Source organism: Heterodontus francisci, chromosome 11 (assembly GCF_036365525.1).
Source record: "Heterodontus francisci isolate sHetFra1 chromosome 11, sHetFra1.hap1, whole genome shotgun sequence".
Lineage (NCBI taxonomy): Eukaryota > Metazoa > Chordata > Chondrichthyes > Heterodontiformes > Heterodontidae > Heterodontus > Heterodontus francisci.
The window spans coordinates 77181704-77208367 of record NC_090381.1 but is presented as its reverse complement, the minus strand read 5'-3'; the positions used below and the strand labels follow the sequence as shown (position 1 = coordinate 77208367).

At 42.9% G+C, this 26664-nt stretch overlaps 1 protein-coding gene across 3 annotated transcripts in view; it reads left to right on the top strand.

Moving 5' to 3' along the window:
* The window catches only part of LOC137375314 (arf-GAP with coiled-coil, ANK repeat and PH domain-containing protein 2-like), a 215155-nt gene that overhangs the window by 108390 nt on the left and 80101 nt on the right, over window positions 1-26664 (top strand). For all 3 annotated transcript variants that reach the window (XM_068042287.1, XM_068042286.1, XM_068042288.1), the window contains exons 8-9: window positions 657-752; window positions 13976-14050. In XM_068042287.1, coding sequence (XP_067898388.1) covers window positions 657-752; window positions 13976-14050 — 171 coding nt within the window. The remainder of the gene's footprint in view (window positions 1-656; window positions 753-13975; window positions 14051-26664) is intronic.

The window sequence follows — 26664 nt, the reverse complement described above, 5'->3', positions numbered from 1 at the left end:
CAATTAACATGGCCTGTAGAATTCATTGTCGAATTTCCGCAAAGAGAAATAGACAGCTCCTTTCTTCAGTAAGCACGCATCGCTGGTGTGTCTCAAAACTGTTTTTTGCTGGTTTTTACGCACAGTTAAATTGAAACATTATTCTACGAGACCTCCTCAATCTTGCTGTCGCCTTGGTAGTAAGTGCAGCTGGCACGCTGTTCCTCAGAAATCTAACCCTTCTCTCTCTATCTTTAAACGTACACTTTTAAACAGAGTCTTCAAGGCACACTGTTTCAAACAGAGGAGAAAATAAATATAGTTCCCTGACACAATGTAATGGCTGAACAGAAAGCTTGGACTATTATCAGAGTGGTTTCCTTTGTGTGGGCACATGGCTTTAAGTAGACCGTGAAAATTTATGCTGCAGACATTTGTAGTTACTTTACTCATTAAATATCAGTGTATCTTTCTTAGTAATTGTCAAAATATCAATTTGGTAATCTTAAGACCACAATCATTCACTTTGATTAAAGATATTTAAAACTATAAAGATTTAAGTGGCCATTATATTGCATAGATTGCACAATTTCTTCCCAAATTGTTGTACTTGTTTTGACAGGTGAAGTAAAAATATGTGGGTGATTAAGTTTTTTCTTTCTTCATTTCACTTCCAGATGTTGTCCTTTATGTATGCCCATCTTACGTTCTTTCATCAAGGATATGACCACTTTATGGAACTGGAGCCTTATATGAAGGAGTTAGGAGCACAGGTGAGACTTCAAGACCAGTGCAACAAATTTAGGCATTCTTAGGATGGAATTTTAAAAGAAATTCACAGTTAATATATAAATTCTTTACACTGAGGGTGGCATACGTGTACAACAGACTACCCAGGGGATAGTAGAAATAGAGAATTTTTGGCACTAGGGCGTTGGCAGTAAAGGAGAATAAGAAGTTTAATTTTTAGGACTGACCCAATGGATGGTAATTTCCAGTTCTTTAAAGTGCTATAATCCGCAGGAATTTTTTCCTGCTTTATTATATATGCATTTGAGAAAAAGCCGAGCTGTAGTTTGCTGAACGATTAAGACCCAGTTTGCTGCAGATCAAATTTGTATTACATTTGGATTTTCAAAGAATCATAGAAAGTTTACGGCACAGAAAGAGACCAATTTGCCCGTCGTGTCTGTGCTGGCCAAAATACGATCCACCCGTTCTAATCCCACCTTCCAGCATTTGGTCCGTAGCCCTGCAGATTACAGCACTAGAGGTGCATATCCAGACTCCTTTTGAATGAGTTGAGGGTTTCTGCCTCAACCATCCTTTCAGGCAGTGAGTTCCAGACCCCCACCACCCTCTGGTTGAAAAAGTTTTTCCTCATCTCCCTGCTAATGTTTCTACCAATCACTTTAAATCTATGCCCCCTGGTCACTGACCTCTGTACTAAGGTGAATAAACACTTCACCTCTACTCACTCCTGGCCCCTCAAAATTTTGTACATTTCAATCAGATCTCCCCTCAGCCTTCTCTGTTTCAAGGAGAACAACCCCAGCCAATCCAATCTTTCCTCATAGCTGCATTTTTCCCGTCCTGGCAACATCCTCGTAAATCTCCTCTGTACCCTCTCTAGTGCAATTACATCCTTTCTGTAATGAAGTGACCAGAAATGCACACAGTATTCAAGTTGTGGTTATACAGTTCCAGCATAACCTCCCTGCTGTTGTATTCTGTACCTCGGCTAATATAGGAAAGGCTTCCATATGCCGCCTTAACCATCTTATCGGCCTGTCCTGCTACCTTCAGGGATGTGTGCACATACACTCCAAGGTCCCTCACTTTCTCTACACTTCTCAGTATTTTCCCATGAATTGTGTATTCCTTTGCCTTGTTTAACCTCCCCAAATGCATCAACTCACACTTCTCCAAGTTGAACTCCATTTGCCACCTTTTTGCCCATCTGACCAGACCATCAAAATCTTCCTACAGCTGTCCTTCTTGCTATCTACCACAGAGCCAATGTTTGTGTCATCTGCAAACTTCTTGATCATGACCCCTATATTTACGTCCAAATTGTTAATATATACCACAAAAAGCAGGGGACCCAGTACTGAGCCCTGTGGAACGCCACTGGAAACAGCCCTCCAGTCGCTAAAACACCCGTCAACAATTACCCTTTTGTTTCCTGCCACTGAGCCAATTTTGTATCCACCTTGCTGCAGTTCCCTGGATCCCATGGGATTTTATTTTTTTTAACCAGTCTGCCATGTGGGATCTTGTGAAAAGCCTTGCTAAAATCCATGTAGACCATATCAACTACACTACCCTCATCTATCTTCCTTGTTACCTCTTCAAAACAATTCGATCAAGTTGGTCAAACAAGATCTTCCCTTAATAAACCCATGCTGACTATCCTTGATTAACCTGTGCCTTTCTAAGTGACAGTTTATCCTGTCTCTCAGAATTGATTCCAATAATTTACCCACTACTGAGGTTAGCTTTTTGAGCCAGCACGTAGAAAGTCCTACAAGAGAAGGGGCAGTATTGGACCTAATCTTAGGGAACGAAGCTGCACCAGTGATAGAGTGTCAGTGGGGGAGCATTTCAGGGATAGTGACCATAACTCTAAGATTTAAGGTAGTTATGGAAAAGGACAAAGATGGATCGGAAATAAAGGTATGGAATTGGGGGAAGGCCGATTTCAATATGATAGAACAGGCTCTGGCCAAAGTGGACTGGGAGCAGCTACTTGCAGGAAAGTCTACATCAGACCAGTGGGAGTCATTCAAAAAGGAAATAGTGAGAGTTCAGGGCCAACATGTTCCCGTAAAGGTGAAGGGAAGGACCAACAAGTCCAGGGAACCCTGGATGTCAAGGGATATAGAGGATTGGAGCAGGAAAAAAAAAGGAGGCTTATGGCAGTTTTAGAGTGGTGAAAACAGCAGAGGCCCGAGAGGAGTATAGAAATTGTAGGAGGGTACTTAAAGTAATTAGGAGAGCGAAGAGGGGGCATGAAAAAGCACTAGCAGGCAAGATAAAGGAAAATCCTAAGGTGTTTTATAAGTATATTTAGGGCAAAAGGATAACCAGGGAAAGAGTAGGACCCATTAGGGACCAAAGTGGCAAACTGCGTGTGGAGCCGGAGAACGTAGGTGAGGTTTTAAATGATTACTTTTCATCTGTGTTTACTTTGGAGAACGACGATGTAGGTGCAGTGATCAGGGAGGGAGATTGTGATATACTTTAACAAATTAGCATTGAAAAGGAGAAGGTTTTAGCGGGCTTAATGTTGGATAAATCCCCAGGTCCACATCAGATGTATCCCAGGCTGCTGTGTGAGGCAAGTGAGGAGATTGCAGGGGCTCTGACACAAATTTTCAAATCCTCTCTGGCCACAGAAGAGGTGCCAGAGGACTGGAGGACAGCAAATGTGGTACCATTATTCAAGAAGGGTAGTAGGGATAAACCAGGTAATTACAGACCAGTGAGTCTAACGTCAGTGGTAGGGAAACTATTTTAAAAATTCTGAGGGACAGGATATTCTCCACTTGGAGAGGCAGAGATTAATCAGGGATAGTCAGCATGGCTTTGTCAGGGGAAGATTGTGTCTAACAAATTTGATTGAATTTTTCGAGGAGGTGACTCGATGTGTAGATGAGGGTAAAGCAGTTGATGTAGTCTACATGGACTTCAGTAAGGCTTTTGATAAGGTCCTGCATGAGAGATTGGTCAAGAAGGTAAGAGCCCACGGGATCCAGTGCAATTTGGCAAATTAGATCCAAAATTGTCTGAGTGGCAGGAGGCAGAGGGTGATGGTTGAGGGTTGATTTTGCGATTGGAAGCCGGTGACCAGTGGTGTACCACAGGAATTGGTGCTGGGACCCTTGCTGTTTGTAGTGTACATTAATGATTTAGACGTGAATATGGGAAGTATGATCAGTAAGTTCGCTGTTGACACGAAAATTGGTGGTGTCGCAACTAGTGAGAAGGAAAGCCTTAGATTACAGGACGATATAGATGGGCTGGTAAGATGGACGGAGCAGTGGCAAATGGAATTTAAACCTGAGAAGTGTGAGGTGATGAATTTTGGGAGGACTAACAAGGCAAGGGAATATACAATGGATGGAAGGACCCTAGGAAGAATAGAAGGTCAGAGGGACCTCGGTATACGTCCATAGATCACTGAAGGCAGCAGCACAGGTAGATAAGGTGGTTAGGAAGGCATATGAGTTACTTGCCTTTATTAATTGAGGCATAGAATATAAGTTTTAGAGGTATACAGCACAGAAACAGGCCCTTCGGCCTATTGTGTCCATGCCGGCCATCATGCACCGAACTATTCTAATCCCATTTTCCAGCACTTGGCCCGTAGCCTTGTATGCTATGGCGTTTCAAGTGCTCATCTAAAGACTTCTTAAATGTTGTGAGGGTTCCTGCCTCTACCACCTCTTCAGGCAGTGTGTTCCGGATTCCAACCACTCTCTGGGTGAAACATTTTTTCCTCAAATCCCCTCTAAACCTCCTGCCCCTTACCTTAAATCTATGCCCCCTGGTTACTGAACTCTCCGCTAAGGGAAAAAGTCTCTTCCTATCTAACCTATCAATGCCCCTCATAATTTTGTATACCTCAATCATGTCCCGCCCTCAGCCTTCTCTGCTCTAAGGAAAACAACCCTAGCCTTTTTAGTCTCTTTTAGTCATAGAGAGGTGCAGCACTGAAACAGGCCCTTCGGCCCACCGAGTCTGTGCCGACCATCAACCACCCATTTATACTAATCCTACATTAACCCCATATTTCCTACCACGTCCCCACCATTCTCCTACACCTACCTACACTAGCGGCAATTTACAATGGCCAATTTACCTATCAGCCTGCAAGTCTTTGGCTGTGGGAGGAAACCGGAGCACCCGGCGGAAACCCACGTGGTCACAGGGAGAACTTGCAAACTCCGTACAGGCAGTACCCAGAACTGAACCCGAGTCGCTGGAGCTGTGAGGCTGCGGTGCTAACCACTTCATAGCTGAAATGCTCCAGTCCAGGCAACATCCTGGTGAATCTCTTCTGCATCCTCTCCAGTGCAATCACATCCTTCCTATAGTGTGGTGCCCAGAACTGTACACAGTACTCCAGTTGTGGCCTAACTAGCGTTTTATACAGCTCCATCATAACCTTTCTGCTCTTATATTCTATGCCTCGGCTGGTAAAGGCAAGTATCTCATGTGCCTTCCTAATCACCTTATCTACCTGTGCTGCTGCCTTTGGTGATCTATGGTTAAGTACACCAAGGTCCCTCTGACCTTCGGTACTTCCTCGGGTCCTACCATCCATTGAATATTCCCTTGCCTTGTTAGTCCTCCCAAAATGCATCACCTCACACTTCTCAGGATTAAATGCCATTTGTCACTGCTCCGCCCATGCTACCAGCCCATCCATTTATTTATTTTGTTTAGAGATACAGCACTGAAACAGGCCCTTCGGCTCACCGTGTCTGTGCCGACCAACAACCATCTATTTATACTAACCCTGCAGTAATCCCATATTCCCTACCATCTACCTACACTAGGGGCAATTTACAATGGCCAATTTACCTATCAACCTGCAAGTCTTTGGCTGTATATCATCCTGTAATCTAAGGCTTTCCTCCTCACTATTTACGACACCACCAATTTTCATGTCATCTGCGAACTTACTTATCATGCCTCCTATATTCACGTCAAAATCATTAATGTACACTACAAACAGCAAGGGTTCCAGCACCGAACCCTGCGGTACACCACTGGTCACAGGCTTCCACTCGCAAAAACAACCCTCGACCATCACCCTCTGCCTCCTGCCACTAAGCCAATTTTGGATCCACTTTGCCAAATTGCCCTGGATCCCATGCAGGGAGGTTATGATGGAACTGTATAAAATGCTAGTTAGGCCACAGCTGGAGTACTGTGTACAGTTCTGGTTGCCACACTATAGGAAGGATGTGATTGCACTGGAGAGGGTGCAGAGGGGAGTCACCAGAATGTTGCCTGAGCTGGAGCATTTCAGCTTTGAAGAGAGACTGGATAGGCTAGGGTAGTTTTCCTTGGAGCAAAGAAGGCTGAGGGGGACCTGATTGAGGTATACAAAATTATGAGGGGCGTAGATAGGAAGAAACTTTTTCCCTTAGCTGCAGTGTCAATAACCAGGGGGCATAGATTTAAGGTAAGGGGCAGGAGGTTTGGAGGGGAATTGAGGAAGAAGTTTTTCACCCAAAATCTGGAACGCACTGCCTGAAGAGGTGGTAGAGGCAGGAACCCTCACAACATTTCATAAGTATTTAGATGAGCACATGAGCCATAGCATACAAGGCTACGGGCCAAGTGCTGGAAAATGGGATTAGAATAGATAGGTGCTTGATGGCCAGCACAGACACGATGGGCTGAATGGCCTGTTTTTGTGCTGTATAACTCTGACTCTATGACTGACTGGCCTGTAAGTATTCGGTCTATCCTTTGCTCCCTTTTTAAACAGAGGTACAATGTGAGCAGTTCTCCAATCCTCCGGCACCACACCTGTATCCATTGAGGACTGGAAAATGATGATCAGACTCTCTGCTGTTTCCTCTTTTGCTTCATTTAACAGTCTAGAGTACATTTCATCTGGCCCTGGTGGTTTATCAACTTTCAAGGATGCTATGTTTATCACATCCAATACTTCACACTCTTTCTCCTTAACTACAATATCTGCATCGTCCCCCTGTTTTGTGAAGACGGATGCAAAGTATTCATTAAGAACTACACCAATATCTTCCACCCCTACACATAGGTTACTTTTCTAGTCTTTTATGGGACCTACTCTCTCCCTAGTTATCCTCACTCTTAATGTATTGATAAAATATCTATGGGTTCACCTTGATTTTGCTTGCCAATATTCTTTCTTGCGCTCTCTTTGCTTTCCTAATTTCCTTTTTGATTTTAGCCCTCCACTTTCTATACTCCTCTCTGCTTTCTGTACGATTTGAGTTCTTGGTGTCGGACATAAGCTTTTGTTTTCTGCCTTATCTTACCCTGTAGGCTCCTTGATATCCATGGGGCTCTAGATTTGGCCGTCTCACCCATTTTCTTTGTGAAAACATGTTTACTCTGAACCCCTTGAATCTCCTTTTGAATGTCTCCCACTGGTCTGACACTGATTTACCTTCAAGTAGCTGTTTCCAGTCCACTTCTGCTAAATCACTCCTCAGTTTAGTAAAATTGGTCTTGCCCCAGCTGAGAACTCTAACTCCTGTTCCATCTATCTCCTTTTCTATAATTATGTTAAAACTGACTAAATTATGATCACTACCACCAAAATGCTCTCCCACTGCCACCCCTTTCACCTGCTCATCTTCATTTCCTAAAACTAAGTCTAAAACTGTGCCCTGTCCTGTTGGACTTGCTACATACTGGGCAAAAACGTTCTGAATGCGCCTCAAGTATTCTGCTCCCTCAATTCCTTTCACACTAAAACTATCCCAGTTAATATTGGGGTAGTTAACACCCCCCCCCCCCCCCCCCCCTACGATTACTGCCCTATTGTTCTTGCACTTCTCAGAGATTTGCCTACATATCTGCTCTTCTATCTCCCTCTTACTGTTTTCGGGTCTATAGTACACTCCCAGCAGTATGATTGCCCCTTTTTTGTTCCTTAGCTCAATCCATATGGCCTCATTTGATCAACCTTTCAACATATCATCCCTCCTCACAGCTGTAACAGTTTCCTTGACCAAAATTGCCACTCTCCCTCCTTTCTTATCCCCCTCCCTATTGCGTCTGAAAGCCCTGTAACTAGGAAGGTTGAGCTGCCATTCCTGTCCCTCCTTAAGCCATGTTTCTGTGATAGCCATGATATCATACTGCCACATGTCTATCTGTGCCCTCAGCTCATCTGCTTTATTTGCTATACTCCTTGCATTGAAATAGATACCTTTGAGCACTGCCAAACTTTTTTTACATTTTCTAACCTTTGTTTCCTCTGTCTTCCAGACTCATCCATTAATTTTCTGCCTTCTATGTTCGTTTCTGATTTTGTCCCAACTGAGTCTACCTTCAGGTCCCCATTCCCCTGCCAGACTAGTTTCAACCCTCCCCAACAGCACTTGCTAAACGTCCCGCAAGGAACTCAGTCCCGGCTCTGTTCAGGTGCAACCCGTCCAGCCCATACAGGTCCCATCTCCCCCAGAGCCTGTTCTAATATCCCAGGAATCTGAAGTCCTCCCTCCTGCACCATCTTTCCAGCCACGCATTCATCTATCTTATCCTTCTATTTCTATACTCACTTGCGCATGGCATTGGGAGTGATCTGGAGATTGCTACTTTGGAGGTCCTGCTTGCTAATTTCTTCCCTAACTCCCTAAATTCAGACTGCAAGACCACATCCCTCTTTCGACCTATGTTGTTGGTTCCAATGTGGACCGCGACTGCTGGCTGTTCACCCTCCCCCTTCAGGATGCTCTGCAGCCGCTCGGTGACTTCCTTGACCCTGGCACCAGGGAGGCAACACACCATCCTGGATTCACATCTGCAGCCACAGAAATGCCTGTCTGTTCCCCTGACTATTGAATCACCTATCACTGTGGCTCTTCCAGTCTTCCCTGTACCCACCTGTGCACTTAAAGGGGTAGTGTCCACAGTTGGACAAGTATTTTCTATAATCTAAGGGAATAATATTTTGTGGCCAGCTATAAATGATCAATTCAACTAAGTAAATTAAAAGCAAAATACTGCGGATGCTGGAAATATGAAATAAAAACAAGAAATGCTGGAAGGGCGGCACAGTGGCGCAGTGGTTAGCACTGCAGCCTCACAGCTCCAGGGACCCGGGTTCGATTCTGGGTACTGCCTGTGTGGAGTTTGCAAGTTCTCCCTGTGTCTGCGTGGGTTTTCTCCGGGTGCTCCGGTTTCCTCCCACAAGCCAAAAGACTTGCAGGTTGGTAGGTAAATTGGCCATTATAAATTGTCATTAGTATAGATAGGTGGTAGGGAAATATAGGGACAGGTGGGGATGTTTGGTAGGAATATGGGATTAGTGTAGGATTAGTATAATTGGGTGGTTGATGGTCGGCACAGACTCGGTGGGCCGAAGGGCCTGTTTCAGTGCTGTATCTCTAATCTAATCTAAAATCTAATCACTCAGCAGGTCTGGCAGCATCTGTGGAAAGAGAAGCAGAGTTAACGTTTCGGGTCAGTGACCCTTCATCGGAACTGACAAATATTAGAAAAGTCACAGGTTATAAGCAAGTGAGGTGGGGGTGGGGCAAGAGATAACAAAGGAGGTCTAGATTGGACCAGGCCACATAGCTGACCAAAAGGTCACAGAGCAAAGGCAAACAATATGTTAGTGGTGTGTTGAAAGGCAAAGCATTAGTACAGACTAGGTGTAAATACACTGAATATTGAACAGCAGCAAGTGCAAACCTGAAAAAAAGTACTAAGTAAAGGTCATTTTATTTGTTATGCCCCTTATATTAGGGATGCACAAGTGGTGGATTGAGTCAAAATCCTGACTTCCAGGGGTTCAAAAAGAATTCAAAGGCTTCTGTTTCCTTTCACATACAGACATTTCAGATTTTATTTTACTGCTTACTTGCACATTTGCACTTTTCAACTGCTGGGCAACTACTGGACTCAGTATCATGCTTTGTTTCAGGATGAATCCATGATATAATATGCAATGACTATCGACTATTTTAGTCTAATTTAACAATTATACATTCTTAATTAAACAATTATGCATTGCCTGAAGGAAGAGGGATAAACATTTTCACTTGAGATTGGTTGAAGGTTTTGTGGTTTGCAGTGATCTCCAATTTAGTTTCAGATTTGACTTGCAACACTAAATTTCACATGTCCACTGTTGCAAGCGGTGATCAGCATTCAATCGAGCAATATAGAACTTGCATTTATGTAGTGCCTTTCATGTGCTCAGGACATTCCAAAGTACATTATAGCCAATAAATTACTTCTGAAGGTCACTTTTGCTATGTAAATAAACATGACAGCCTATTTGTGCACAAGGCCCCACAAATAGCCATCAAGTAAATGACCTGTTTTGGTGGTATTGAAAGGATAAGTATTGGCCAGGACACTTTGGGAATGCTCATACTTTTTGAATAATGTTTCTGGAATCGTGTACATCCGAAAGATAATAGTAACTTGCAGTGTTGTATTTCTTATTGAATAGCCTCTTCTTGCCCTGTGGTGCTGCAATCTTTTTACTTTGCATGTTCATACGATTTTCAAAATAAAAACCACAAATGAGAATTACAACACATTGAAGAAACAATTGACCTAGCATATATTGTATTCTATTGTGTTATCTGACTTGCCACTTTTTTCCAGCTGAAACAAATATATTTATATTGTCACAAGAGCTTTGTTTGTTTTTTTTTTTGAAAGCTAAGAATTTTGTGTGCTTTTAAAGATTGAGAAAAAGGATTTTCTGTGAACACTGCTGAAATTTGGTGTTTGAACTGAGTGGGACAGACTGCAAGCCACCTGCTCCAAACAACAGCAAGGGAAATGACACGGAACATGACTTGATAGGGTTTCAGTTTCACTTCTGCATTGTAAAAGACCAGTGAACTGGACAGGCAGGAGGCAGAACAAACTGGCGGGCACCTGATTTTGCAGACCAGAGAAAAAGACCTCTCCCTTGAAAAGAAGGCTTTCCTCTCTTTGTAAAAAGAAATTCTACATTTGAAGTGGTGGCTGCGGTCTGCCTCGAGAGAGGAAAAAGACCACTGGAGAGGAATAGATCCAAGAAAAGAGGAGTTGCTACTCTCTGTGGCGAAAGCCTTCTTTTCTGAGAGGAAGCCCTGCATTTTAAAAGGCAGCAGACTCGTATTGTTTCCAATCTCTGAAAATTCTCTGCCTCGGGAGTGATTCCTGTTGCCTCTTATGTTTTGGGAGATCCTGAAAGCTTCTATTGCTAGACTGCTATTTCAAAATCCAAGTAGACCTGTTGCTACATTATTTGCTGAAAGAACTGTGTGACACCTGCTGCAGATGAAGTACCATGAATACCTACCCATCACAGACTATTCATCAACCTTGCTTGGAGACACTTGGAGTGGCATCCGACCATTTGACTCTGGGACATCTCACCGACCCGGAAATATCCTATCAGAACGTTACAACCCCAAAATTATTTTATTATTCCTAAGAAACAGTTGTAAAGAGAAAAGCCTTTTTCCCCAGTTAACCGGTTTTTGAATGTATATGTGTGTTCATGAGGGTTAGGAAGAATAAGGAGTTATAACAACTTTTCATATATAGATTTATCTCATTATTGTTTAAGACTTAGTTTATTAATAAATAGTTAATTTTATTATTGCTTAAAAAAACCTGGTTTGGTCTGCTTTATTCTGGGGGACAAATAGAGTGTTTAATTTGGCTATTTTTCCGATAGGCGGGAAACTTTACTGATATGCTAGGACCTGTGGAGTAGTGGGACTGGATTGATAGTGTATTACTCCTGCCTTGGTCTAACAATATATATAACACATACACACAACGCCCCTGCCACAGTACTGAATCAGCTCTTATCAAATTCACAAATGACATCCTATGTGACTGTGACCCCTCGTTCTTCTCAATCTGTCTGAATTCTTTGACACGGTTAATCACACCATCCTCCTCCAACGTCCCTCCACTGTTGTCCAGCTGGATGGGCTGCTCTTTCCTGGTTCTGTTCTCATCTATCTAATTGTAGCCAGGGAATCACTTGCAGTGGCTTCTCTTCCTGCTCCCGTACTGTTACCTTTGGTGTCCCCCAAGAATCTATCTTTGACCCCCTCCTATTTCTCATCTACATGTTGCCCCTTGGCAACATCATCCGAAAGTACTGCATTAGTTTTCACATGCATACTGACGACATTCAGGTCTACCTTACCACCACTTCTCTCCATTCCTCCGGTGTAGCTAAATTATCAGACTGCTTATCTGACATCCAGTACTGGGTGAGCAGGAATTCCCTCCAATATTGGGAAGACCAAAGCCACTGTTTTCAGTCCCCATTCTAAACTGAGTTCTCTAGCTACTGACTCCATCACTCTCCCTGGCAACAGTCTGAGATTAAGCCATCTGTAACCTTGCTGTCAAATTTGACCCCGAGATGAGCTTCCGACCTCATTCATGTCATCACTAAGACTGCTTATTTCCACCTCCATAACTTCATCTGTCTCAGTTCATCTACTGAAACCCTTATGCCTTCGTTACCACTAGATTTGACTATTCCAATGCATTCCTGGTTAGTTTCCCGCATTCTACTCCCATAAACTCTGCTGCCTATGTCTTAACTTGCACCAAGTCCCTTCCCCTTTTTACCCCTGTGCTCACTTACCTACCTTGGCTCCTGGTCAAGCAATGTCTTGATTTTTAAAGAATTTTCATCCTTGTTTTCAAATCCCTCCATGGCCTTGCCCCTCCTTATTTCTGTAATCTCTTCCAGCTCCACAACCCTCCAAGATATCTGCACTGCTCTAGTCCTGGCCTTTTGTGCATCCCTGATTTTAATCACCGTGCCTTCAGTTGCCTTGTCCCCAAGCTCTGGAATACCCTCACTATACCTCTTTGCCTCTCCACTTCACTTTCCTCCTTTTAAGACATCCTTAAAACCTACCTCTTTGACCAAGCTTTTGGTCATCTGACCTAATATCTCCTTTTGTGGCTCAATGTCATACTTTGTTTTATAATGCTCCTGTGAAGCATTTTATTATGTTAAAGGCGCTATATTAATATAAGTTGTTGCAGCTTAATCTAGATGTTGTAGTTATTTTGTGTCTGCATAATAATTCTGGCAGCAAAAATGTCTTGCTCCATACTCTTAATCATTTCCCATTGCCCTTGAAGTATACACTACTAATTTCCTCAGTGACTGGATAAACAAAAGACTAGCTCACCGGTTTCAATTAGTGCAGCTCTGTTAACTGCTGCACTTGTATTGAATTTTCTTACATTCTCTCTCCAGGTTTAATATTTTATCTTCTGCATTCCGTATGACCCCAGATGGCTATGTTGATCAGAGTAAAGTGAGGACTTGCGGATTGTAGGAGAAAACTGATTTATTTAATTTTTCTTGCTAGACAGAAAGATAATTTCTTAGGCAAGAATTTGGAGTAACATTTTAAGTTGAAAAGCTTGTTTTATTTATGTAGGCTGTATTCTATACTTTCTAGGAAATGTATTTTTTTTCCTGTTTGCTTATGAGTTGAAGTACAATCAATCTCAAAATGCTAGACTGGTTTGCAAAGCCTTTTTTCTTTATTTTTTGCATAAAGGCAGTAACATGATTGGAAAAATCTTGTATTTGAACACTTGCTTCTATTGCTTCTGCCTAATTGATGCAGTACCACTAGACATCAGCATCTTTGCCACTGGTTTACCCTATCAGACATTCATAGTTGCTAATGCAGGCAACAATGATCGAGCATTGCAACCTTCGCCAGTGTGTAGATTATATGTACAATGATTCCTACTGGTCTGATGCCACAGTCAGATATTCATTTAGAACTATATAATCATTCTGAATTTAAGATACAAAATGGATCAGTGCCAGGTCTCTGTTCTCAGAACTACCAACTGGACCTCAGCACAAGCTATCAGAATGAATCAATGAAAATTTCCAGCCGAGGTATGATGCTTCCTTAATGTTACAGAGGACAAATGGTAAAATAGGGGTATTTAATTGCATTATGATTGGATGATCCTAAATCTATTTTCAATGTGTAAGTAGAACTGAACATATTGAATTACTGGGATTTTGTTAGTTACATCAGTTGTAAAAATAGTCTGAGATATCATGACGTGGTTTGGTAGAATGAACTTATTTTAGATTTCTCTAGAAATCTGTCATTCATTATATGTGGCTTCACTATTTTGAGAGTTTGTAAAATGAGTAGGAATATTTACAGGTAACAAATTAAGATTCATAACTTAGAAATTTAAGCAAACAATTATCTGATATACTGTTCTGTTTCAACAGCTGGATCAATTAGTTGTGGATGCAGCTAAAGAGAAGAGGGATATGGAGCAAAAGCACTCCACTATTCAACAAAAGGTATGTGAAATCTTGCATAGCACTAGCATCCCATGATAACTGAAAATGTATATATAGTTCAAATGTTTTGCATTATTCAGATTCTTACTTTCATTTATGGTTGTTAAACGTACCCATAGATCCTTAATCAGTATTTTAGAATATGTGCAGCCGATTGCATGGAAATCAGTGTTACAGTGATTACTCCACATTTATCCTTCATTGTGGGCACTAACTATAATGGCAGCTCCTGACTCTCAGATATCCTAAACAAAATAAAACCATGAGCCAGGCTGTCACTTGTGAATTACTGGATTTTTCTTTCTACTCCTCTGACACTTGTGAATTTAACCTTTTGAAATGGACATTGCCACTAAAAATGAATTACAATTTACTTAATTGAAAGGTTCTTTCATTTTAAAAAGAACTTTTTGGTTAGATACATATCTCACTTTCTGAAAAGAACTGTAAAGAAGTACAGAATTTTACGATATTCAAAATATATATTGGAAAGGTGATACTTGACTTAAATAGACCAAATGTTACAATTTAAAACTAAATTGACAAATATATAGAATACTGTTAAAAATCCTTCAGTTCATTTAGTCTGAATAGTCTATTGTACTGATATTGGGTTAAGTCTATTATGATATTTCAAGGACTGAAAATTCCATTAAGTTGGTTCGAAACCAAAAGATTTCTGTATGACATGATGGCCACCTTTGTATTACTGCTGCACTTTGCTTTTTCCCCCTATGTCATGCTGTAATCCACTTCTTTGTATTAAAATCAATTCTTTCTGTAACCCTTAAAGTTTGCATTTGTAGTATCACTTATCCAACCAGGCAAACCCTGAAGTCAAAATAAAAACAGAAAATGCTGGAAATACTCAGCAGGTCTGGCAGTGTCTGGAGAGAGAAACAGGGTTAACATTTCAGATCGATGACCTTTCACCAGAACTGAAGTCAGTTTGGAAAAATATAGGACATTATGTATGGGGCTCTAGGATGTTCAGACTTAAGTTGTAAGGGAATATTACTTGGGTTGATAGGTACTTAACTTAGATGTGTACAAGTAGATTGCTTTTCCACCAAGAAAGTGGATTTCAGCCAAGTTGCTGGAGTCTAGCATTCTTGATATTGACATCTGTGTATTTTGTCTGAAAAATTGATTATAAACCAATGTTTTATTCTCCATTTCTACTGAACTGGCTTGACATTAGTCGAGAAATAGATATTGTGCCAATGTTAGAGATAAAGTTGTGTGATGTAAGCCGAAAATATTCCTGTCCACTCTCCTATTCACACACTACGTGAGTACGTGTAGGGCTTTATGCAAGAGTGCTTCAGAGTGTTTTTTAACTAACTGATTGCATGAAAAGTGCTTATTTGTAACACATCAGTTCCGAAGAAGGGTCACTGACCCGAAACGTTAACTCTGCTTCTCTTTCCACAGATGCTGCCAGACCTGCTGAATGATTCCAGCATTTCTTGTTTTTGTTTCAGATTTCCAGCATCCGCAGTATTTTGCTTTTATTATTATGGAATAATTATTTCCTGGTCTCCCCTTTCCTATCAGTAACTACCTCTTTGAGTTCAACAGTTTAAGAGTGACATGGTGTAGCAAATATCACCTTAACTGTTTATCTTTAGGATTTAGGTTCAAATCTAGTCCCGATTGTTTGCTTCCTTTCCTTGTAAGATCTTCCTGAAAGGAATTGGGGAATTTCACCAAGTTTCTAGTGGGTATATGTTATAGCACAAAATTTGCTTCAATTTGGCACATTGGTACCAAATTAGCAGTCTCAGTGGGAGAGATTACAAAGGTGGGTCATATAGAAAATGGAAGCACTTAATATTCGTGCTGTAGGCAGTGCTCTTGTGAGATTAAAGCACATTGTTGTGCAGAGTAAAGGGAGCTGGCTGTGTTGTACTTCACATAGGAATGCTAGTTGCTGACATTGGGGGCCCTTGGAGGAACTGTATTCCATACCAGCACTGAAGTCCCTCATCATGATCACGAAATTTATTAAACTTCATGGTACCAATTTTAACGTAGCGAATACATTTAGGCTTATTTTCCAACCATTACTTTTAGATTCTTGGTGAAGAATGATCTGTGTTGGTGTTTGTACCTCAGTAATGGAGAGATTTGCTGAGCTTATTACTTTGTTCAAGAAGGTTGCGAAAGCTCCAACTGTACATTCCGTTTGCATCTTCTGAGTTTTAGATTTGCGAGTTTTACAAGGAATATGGCAAAGTAGTCAAAAACAGAACTAAATCCTACCAATGAGTTATTCACTTGTGATGGTACAAACACAATATGACTTGTCGCAGAACAAAAATAGATTTAAAGATTGGCATCATTGCGTCATGTAGGAAGATTTTTATTTATTTATTTAGAGATACAGCACTGAAACAGGCCCTTCGGCCCACCGAGTCTGTGCCGACCATCAACCACCCATTTATACTAATCCTACATTAATCCCATATTCCTACCACATCCCCACAATTCCCCTACCACCTGCCTATACTAGGGGCAATTTATAATGGCCAATTTACCTATCAACCTGCAAATCTTTGGCTGTGGGAGGAAACCGGAGCACCTGGTGAAAACCCACGCAGTCACAGGGAGAACTTGCAAACTCTGCACAGGCAGTACCCAGAATTGAACCTGGGTCGCTGGAGCTGTGAGGCTGCAGTGCTAACCACTGTGCTGATGATCAGTTTCTCTCAGAGGGACTTAAAGGGATAGTGTTCTTTAGTTTCTACCACTTCCAGTCCCCGCTGTTGCCCAGAGAACGTATCCATATTGTGATAGATTTACTGAATGAGAAGCGAGTGAAAATCTATGTTCATGGGACGGCGCAGTGGTTAGCACCGCAGCCTCACAGCTCCAGCGACCCGGGTTCGGTTCTGGGTACTGCCTGTGCGGAGTTTGCAAGTTCTCCCTGGGTTTCCTCCCACATGCCAAAGACTTGTGGGTTGATGGGTAAATTGGCCTCTTCCTTCGAGGTGGAAGAGGTTGCAGTTTTTGGAGGTGCTATCGAAGAATCTTTGGCGAGTTTCTAGAGTGCATCTTGTCAATGTTAAATATGGTGGAGGATAGAGTGCCAATCGAGGGCTGCTTTGTGCTTGATGATGTTGAGCTTCTTGAGTGTTGTTGGAACTGCACCCATCCAGGCAACTGCAAAGTATTCCATCACACTTCTAACTTGTGCCTTGTAGATGGCGGAAAAGTTTTGAAGAGTCAGGAGGTGAGTCACTCGCCACAGAATACTCAGCTTATGACCTGCTCTTGTAGCCACAGTATATGTGTGGCTGATCCAGTTAAGTCTGTGGTCAATGGTGACCCCCAGGATGAGGGATTTGATGGTAATGCCATTGAATATCAAGGGAGATTGTTAGACTTTCTTGTTGGAAATGGTCATTCCCTGGCACTCGTGTGGTGCGAATGTCCAAGCCTGAATTCTGTCCAGATTTTGTTGCATGCAGGTGCAGACTGTTTCATTATCTGAGGAGTTTCGATTGGAACTGAACACTGCAATCATCAGAGAACGTTACCACTTCTGACCTTATGATGGATGGAAGGTCATTGATGAAGCAATTGAAGATGGTTGGGCCTCGGACACTACCCTAAGGAACTTCTGCAGTGATATCCTGACGCTGAGGTGATTGGACTCCAACAACCACACCATCTTCCTTGTGCCAGATATGAGTTCAGCTGGTGGAGAGGTTTCCCCTTGACTTCTATTTTACTCAGGCTCCTCCATTCCACACTCTGTTAATGCTGCTTTGATGACATTGGCAGTCACACTCAACTCACCCCTGATCCGGAGCGGGAGCTGTAAAAGAGAGCGAGGGGCTCGAGGCCCTCACTTAGCTGATGACAGGAGCGGTGATGGCTGGCGGACTTGCTCTCTTGGCGTGTGCTGAGACTCGAAAAAAACTTAGCGACATCACGGGAAATCTGCAAGGTGATTGGTCGGGTGAGTAGCAGTAGATAGTGCATTTAAATAGCTTAAAAAAGGGGAAAGTTTTTTTTCTGTTGAAAAACCTAATAATAAGGTGAGTACTACTAAAGTGTTTTTAATTCAGTGTAACTTATTAAGGACTTTAGATTGTAGTGGGTAACACAAGGCCCCTAGTGTAATTAGTATTTTTTAATTAAGGGAGTAACTAATTAATCTAAGGGTAAGTAATGGCAGGAGAGGTCAGCCCTGTGATATGCTCCTCCTGCGCTATGTGGGAAATCAGGGACGTTTCCAGTGTCCCTGACGACCATGTGTGCAGGAAGTATATCCATCTGCAGCTACTGGCTACCCGCATTATGGAGTTGGAGCTGCAGGTGGATTCACTGTGGAGCATCCGTGATGCTGAGAACATCGTGGATAGCATGTTTAGTGAGGTGGTCACACTGCAGGTAATGGCTGCACAGGCAGAAAAGGGATGGGTGACCACCAGGTGGAGTAGTAGGCGCAGGCAGGTAGTGCAGGAGTCCCCTGTGGCCATCCCCCTCTCAAACAGATATACTGCTTTGAATACTGTTGGGGGCGGGGGGGGGGGGGGGGGCGCGGTGGGTGGTGACCTCCCAGGGGAAAACAACAACAGCCAAGTTTGTGGCACCACGGAGGGCTCTGCTGCACAGCAGGGGAGCAAAAGGGGTGGAAGAGCTATAGTGATAGGGGATTCTATCATAAGGGGTGCAGATAGGCGTTTCTGTGGCCGCAAATGAGACTCCAGGATGGTATGTTGCCTCCCTGATGCTAGGGTCATGGATGTCACAGAGCGGCTGCAGGACATTCTGAAGGGAGAGGGTGAGCAGTCAGATGTCGTGATATATATTGGTACCAACGACATAGGTAGAAAGAGGGATGCGGTCCTGCAACAGGAATTTAGGGAGCTAGGTAGCAGGACCTCAAAGGTAGTAATCTCTGGATTACTCCCTGTGCCACGTGCTATCAGGTATAGGAATAGAAGGATAGAGCAGATGAATGCGTGGCTGAGGAGATGGTGCAGGAGGAAGCGCTTTAGGTTCCTGGATCACTGGGTCTGTTTCTGGCAAAGGTGGGCATGTGCAAGTTGGACGGGTTGGCACAAGTGAAAAATGCAAGGCTGGATTGCATTTACTTTAATGCAAGGAGTCTTACTAATAAGGCAGATGAATTGAGGGCATTGATTAGCACATGGGATTATATTATTGCTATCACAGAGACATGGCTGAGGGAGGGGCAGGACTGGCAACTCAGTATTCCAGGGTTATAGAATCTTCAGGCGTGATAGGGGAGGGGATAAAAGAGGAGGTAGTATTGCACTGTTGATCAAGGAGTCAATTACTGCAGTAAGGAGGGATGATATCTTAGAAGGTTTCTCAAATCAGAACAAAAGGGGGGGCAATCACTTGGCTGGGCATGTACTATAGCCCTCCAAACAATCAGGGAGAGACAGAGGAACAGATATGTAGGCAAATCTCAGAGAGCTGTAATAATAGGGGATTTCAACTTACCTAATATCAACTGGGATAGTCTTAGTGCAAAAGGCTTAAAGGGGGAGGAATTCTTAAAATGCATACAGGAGAGCATTTTGAGCCAGTACGTAGAAAGTTCTACAAGAGAAGGGGCAGAATGAAGCTGGACAAGTGGTAGAAGTATCAGTTGGGGAGCATTTCGGTGACCATAACTCTAAGATTTAAGGTAGTTATGGAAAAGGACAAAGATGGGCCAAAAATAAAGGTACTGAATTGGAGGGAAGGCCGATTTCAGTTTGATGAAACAGGATCTGGCCAAAGTGGACTGGGAGCAGCTACTTGTAGGAAAGTCTACATCAGGCCAGTGGGAGTCATTCAAAGAGGAAATAGTGAGGGTTCAGAGCCAACATGTACCCGTTAAGGTGAAGGGTAGGACCATCAAGTCCACGGAACCCTGGATGTCAACGGATATAGAGTATTGGATCTGGAACAAAAAGAGGCTTATGGCAGATGCGGAGCACTGAAAACAGCGGAGGCATTCGAGTAATATAGAAAGTGTAGGGGGGTAATTAAAAAAGTAATTAGGAGAGCAAAGAGGGGACATGAAAAAACACTGGCAGGTAAGATAAAGGAAAATCCTAAGGCATTTTATAAGTATATTAAGGGCAAGAGGCTAACCAGGGAAAGAGTAGGGCCCATTAGGGACCAAAGTGGCAATCTGTGTGTGGAACTGGAGAACATAGGTGAGGTTTTAAATGATTACTTTTCATGTGTTTTCACTGTGGAGAAGGACGATGTAGGTGTAGAGATCAGGGAGGGGGATTGTGATATACTTGAACATATTAACATTGAAAGGGAGGAAGTGTTAGATGTTTTAGCTGGCTTAAAAGTGGATAAATCCATAGGCCCAGATGTATCCCAGGCTGTTATGTGAGGCAAGGGAGGTGATAGGGGCTCTAATACACATTTTCAGATCCTCTCTGGCCACAGGAAAGTTGCCAGAGGCCTGGAGGACAGCGAATGTGGTACCATTATTCACGAAGGGTAGCAGGGATAGATCAGGTAATTACAGGCTGGTGAGTCTAACATCGGTGGTTGGGAAACTATTGGAAGAAATTCTGAGGGACAGGATTAATCTCCACTTGGAGAGGCAGGGATTAATCAGGGATAGTCAGCACAGCTTTGTCAGGGGGAGATCATGTCTAACTAACTTGATTGAATTTTTCGAGGAGGTGACTAAATGTGTAGATGAGGGTAAAGCATTTGATGTAGTCTACATGGACTTCAGTAAGGCTTTTGATAAGGTCCCGCATGGGAGATTGGTTAAGAAGGTAAGAGCCCATGGGATCCAGGGCAATTTGGCAAATTGGATCCAAAATTGGCTTAGTGGCAGGAAACAGAGGGTAATGGTCAAGGGTTGTTTTTGTAAGTGGAAGCCTGTGACCAGTGGTGTACCACAGGGATCGGTGGTGAGAACCTTGATGTTTATAGTGTACATTAATGATTTACCCATGAATATAGGAGGTATGATAAGAACGTTCGCAGATGACATGAAAATTGGTGGTGCCGTAAATAGTGAGGAGGAAAGCCTTAGATTACAGAACGATATAGATGGGCTGGTAAGATGGGCGGAGCTGTGGCAAATGGAATTTAATCCTGAGAAGTGTGAGGTGATGCATTTTGGGAGGACTAACCAGGCAAGGGAATATACAATGGATGGTAGGACCCTAGGAAGTACAGAAGGTCAGAGGGACCTTGGTGTACTTGTCCATAGATCACTGAAGGCAGCAGCACAGGTAGATAAGGTGGTTAGGAAGGCATATGGGATACTTGCCTTTATTAGCTGAGGCATAGAATATAAGAGCAGGGAGGTTATGATGGAGCTGTATAAAATGCTAGTTAGGCCACAGCTGGAGTACTGTGTACAGTTCTGGGCACCACACTATAGGAAGCATGTGATTGCACTGGAGAGGGTGCAGAGGACATTCACCAGGATGTTGCCTGGGCTGGAGCATTTCAGTTATGAAGAGAGACTGAAAAGGCTAGGGTTGTTTTCCTTACAACAGAGAAGGATGAGGGGGGACATGATTGAGGTATACAAAATTATGAGGGGCATTGATAGGTTAGATAGGAAGAGACTTTTTCCCTTAGCGGAGAGTTCAGTAACCAGGGGGCATAGATTTAAGGTAAGGGGCAAGAGGTTTAGAGGGGATTTGAGGAAAAAATATTTTCACCCAGAGGGTGGTTAGAATCTGGAACGCACTGCCTGAAGGGGTGGTAGAGGCAGGAATCCTCACAACATTTAAGTATTTAGATGAGCACTTGAAATGCCATAGCATACAAGGCTACTGGCCAAGTGCTGGAAAATGGGACTAGAATAGTTAGGTGCTTGATGGCCGGCACAGACATGATGGGCCGAAGGGCCTGTTTCTGTGCTGGATATCTCTAATTAAGCTATTTTGTCCATGATTAGACCAGGGCTGTAATGGGGTATGGAGCAGAGCAGTCTTGGAGGAGCCCAAACTGAGTATTGGTGAGCAGCTAGTTGATAAGTGCTGGCTGATAGCGCTGTCGACGACCCCTTCCATCCCTTTATTAATGATTGAGAGTAGGCTGATGGGGCAGTAATAGGTCAGGTTGGATTTGTCCTGCTTCTTGTGGAAAAGACATATCTGAACAAATTTCCACTTTGTCGGGTAGACGTTAGTGCTGCAATTGTACTGGAGGAGCTTGGCTAGAGGTGCGGCTAGTTCTGGAGCACAGGTCTTCAGCACCACAGCTGAGCTGTGGTCAGGTCGCATAGCCCTTTGCTGTATCCAGTGTGCTCAGCTGTTTCTTGATATCAATTCTGCATAATCATTCTTTATGATTGAACTTGATCAGTGACTGTGCAATTGTTGGGGAGAGATATAAAGCTTCACAGTCAGTCCAGATCCTGACTTCACACAGCATGGGTCTGTAGCAACCCATGTAGGTTTTTCTGCTCTGAGTCCAGAATCCCTACTCTTGACACCACCCTCACATTCCTGCAGCAGCTGAGATTAATCAGTTCACCAGAGCTGAAGCCTGGGAACTTCTGGTTTGTGTATGGTGTCAGGACTGCATCATATTATACATATAACCCATGTAGCCATCATAGGAGTAACCCACTTCATGCTTTTTTTTAAATATAAAATCATGGTCTAAATGCTGAGGTGTTTTGCATAATATTTACCTTTAGATTCTGAGTCTCAGACTTGAGTTATGAAATTATGTTGCCTATTACAAAGTGCATTTAAATTTTTTTCTCTGCTAAACATTTTTTTCTCATTTTGTACCTCTCCTCTGTTTTTTTAACTTTCATCCTGTGACTGCCTGCCTCCAAGTTCCTTCCAATGGAAATAATACATATGTGTAAAATTATGTGCAATTTACTCAGTTCCTCGCTAGTATTCTGTTCATTCCCATGTTCTGTAACCTTTTACTTGCCAAATAGTCAATAATGGTGGGTTTTTTCTCTTTGTTTTTCTTAAATGCTGATCATAGGCTGCCCTTCAGGTAAGTTACTGTAAATAATCACAAATGATATAATCACAGTTAATTTAAGTAAAGGCTTGGATGAGCAGTATATAGTGAACAAAAGTACACTTCAGGTCAATGTTGTAGATCTTTGAAAAGCTTGAATGACAGCAATGGGCATGAGTTTAGGCAATTTTATTTCAATGCCTAAAATAGAAACTTGCCTCTACTTGTTGGTTTAGTGTTGAATCTCATCTGGTGGTGCCACAGAATGGTGTGAGAAATAGAAAAATATTACACTGGTCAGGGTGGTTGGATGAGTTGGGAAGGTGCTTTAATCTGCATTTACACGTGATATACCTAACCTGGAACTATTTGATGCTAATTTGGGAAAGTATTCCATTCCTCATTGCTAAAATTCCACATTTTGAACACAAATGCCCAGAAAAGGAAGTTTTAAAACGTATATATTCTTTGGCCTCCTTATCTCGAGAGACAATGGGTAAGCGCCTGGAGGTGGTCAGTGGTGTGTGGAGCAGCGCCTGGAGTGGCTATAAAGGCCAATTCTAGAGTGACAGACTCTTCCTGCAGAAAGATTTGTTTGTCGGGGCTGTTACACAGTTGGCTCTTCTTCCCTTGCGCTTCTGTCTTTTTTCCTGCCAACTGCTAAGTCTCTTCGACTCGCCACACTTTAGCCCCGCCTTTATGGCTGCCCGCCAGCTCTGGCGAACGCTGGCAACTGACTCCCACGACTTGTGATCAATGTCACAGGACTTCATGTCGCGTTTGCAGACATCTTTAAAGCGGAGATATAGATATACACTAAAGCAAGTCTTTTTGTTTCTCCATTGACAAATCACAAAGGTAATATATTTGAGGTCAAGTCGATAAAATTAACTAGTTTTGTTTAGAAGCATTAAGAAAGGAATGGGAAGTAAAGTATAAAGTACTCATGTTCATTTTTTACTTTTTTGTAGTGTTCAGTTCTGGCCATCTTGGGAAGGAGTAGTGGCGAGAAACTCAAAATATGAATTCATTTAATTTTGAAAGGTTTATTCCAAGTAATATGGAGGCCACTGCAAGAGTCAAAAATAGTGGTGCACTGGTGCAGTGTTGCATGGTGGTATTAAAGTTGTAGATCAACATAACATTGGGGAGACAGTAACGTATTGGTAATGTCACTGGGCTAGTAATCCAGTTGCCCAGGCTAGTGCCCTGGGGACACCGGTTCAAATCCCACCATGGCAGCTGGTGGGATTTAAATACAATTAATTTTAAAAATCCAATTAATAAAAATCTGGAATTGAAAGCTAGTCTCAGTAATAGTTTCATGGCACCATTACTATTACTATCAGCTATTGTTGTAAAAACCCATCTGGTTCACAAACGTCCTTTAGGGAAGGAAATCTGCTGTTGTTACCTGATCTGGCCTACATGTGACTCCAGATCCACAGCAATGTGGTTGACTCTTTCTTAACTGCCCTCTGAAGTAGTCTAGCAAGTCACTCAGTTCAAGGGCAATTAGGGATGGGCAACAAATGTTGGCCTTGCCAGCAACACCCTTATCCCATGAAATAATTAAACAAAAAATAACTTTGTGTAGTACCAGCCTAAATAATTTCTAAACATTTTTTGAACACCAAACTAGGTTTATTCATTTCCATTCCCATAAGTCAAAGGGCACCATGCAATACATTTGAACTGCTCTGGCGGACAACTGGTTTCTCCATTCACCACCAGATCCGCTTGGACCACATAAAGCACTATCAGGTCCTGCTGTTGTCTGCTCAAACTGCTCACTTCATTCCAGGATCATTCTGGAATGCAAAGATAACCCCCGGTTTCCTTTCTCTACTTCAAACTGTCTTATTAAATCACTCTCCCCTGTCTCCTCCATCCAGCAATAAGTGCAAGGAGCTCGTGGATTGTTTTGTCACTACACATGAGACCATCTGATCAGGTGCCTGTACCACTTGCCTCCACCTCCATCCAATTCCCCACTGCCCCTAGTTCCCTGCCCCCATTTCTCGCCCACCCCGCCCCTAGTTCCCAGCCCTAAACTTGCATCGCTTTCTAGTTGCTCTGAAACTCCTCTCCTGCCCTCTTTGAAATAACCTTGTTGATGAGACATATCTTCTGCTCCCTCGACCCTATTCCTAGCAAACAATTAACCACCCAATTTCCCTTCCTTGTTCCCATGTTAGCTGATATTTTAATGATTCATTCTCTTCAGGTACTGTCCCTCCTTTGAATCTGCCATCACCACCACTCCTCAAAAAGCAAACCTTGACCCCGCCATCCTTACAAACTACCGCCTCATCTCCAACCTCCCTTTGCTTGCCAAAGTCCTTGAATGTGTTATCACCTCCCAAACCGATGCTCATCTTCCCTGGAACTCCACCTTTGAATCGCTCCAATCAGATTTTGGTCTCTGTCACAGTACGAAAACAGCTCTCATCAAAGTCAAATGACATCCTTTGTGACTGTGAGAAAAGTAAACTATCCCACCTCGTCTTTCTCAACCTTTCTGCAGCCTTTGGAATTGTTGACCATGCCATCCTCTTCTAATGCTTCTCCACGGTCGTCCAGCTCATTGAGTCTGCAATCGCCTGTTCCATTCTTATCGAACTAATCGTAGCCAGAGGACCACCCATAATAGCTTCTCTTCCCACTCCTGCAACGTTACTCCTTCCTATTACTCATCTACGGGCTGTCCCTCTGCAACATCATCTGAAAAGACAGTCAGTTTTCACATATACACTGATGACACCCAGCTCTCCCTCACCACCACCACAATTCTCTTGACGCCGCCACTGTCTATAAATTATCAAACTGCTTGTCTGGTGGCCATTACGCGATGAGCAGAATTTTCCTCCAATTAAATATTAGAAAGACAAAGCCATTGTCCTTGGTCCCCGGTACAAGCTCCATTCCCTAGCAACCAACTCCATCCCTCTCCCTGGTTACTCTATGAGGCTAAACTAGACTGTTTGCCATCTTGGTGTCATATTTGATCCCGAGATGAGCTTCTGACCACATATCCGTGCCATCGACATGACTGCCTATTTCCATCTGCCTAATATTGCCCAACTCCACCCGTATCCAGGCTTATCTGCTGCTGGAACCCTCTTCTGTGCCTTTGTTACCTCTAGACTTGACTTTCCAATGCACTCCTCAATGGCCTCCCACATTCTACCATCTATAAACTTGAGATCATCCAAAACTTGCCTGTGTCCTTACTCACACCATTTCATTCAGTCATCATCCTTGTGCTCGCTCACCTACGCTGGCTCCCAGTTAAGCAATGCTTCGGTTTTAAAATTCTGATCCTTGTTTTCAATTCCCTCTATGGTCTGGTTTCGCCCCTCCCTATCTCTAATTTCCTGCAGCCCCATAACCCTCTCAGATATCTGTGCTCATCTAATTCTGGCCTCTTGAGCACCCCCAATTTTACTTGTTCTACCATTTGCAACTATGCCGTCAGCTTCTGAGGCCCTAAGCTTTGGAATTCCCTCCCTTAAACTCTTCGCCTCTCTACCTCTATTTCCTCCTTTTAAGGCTCTCCTTAAAATGTACCTCTTTGACCAAGCTTCTGGCCATTTACTGTAATATCGCCTATGTGGTTCGGTGTCTAGTTTTGCTTCGTAACGCACCTATGAAGCACTTTGAGA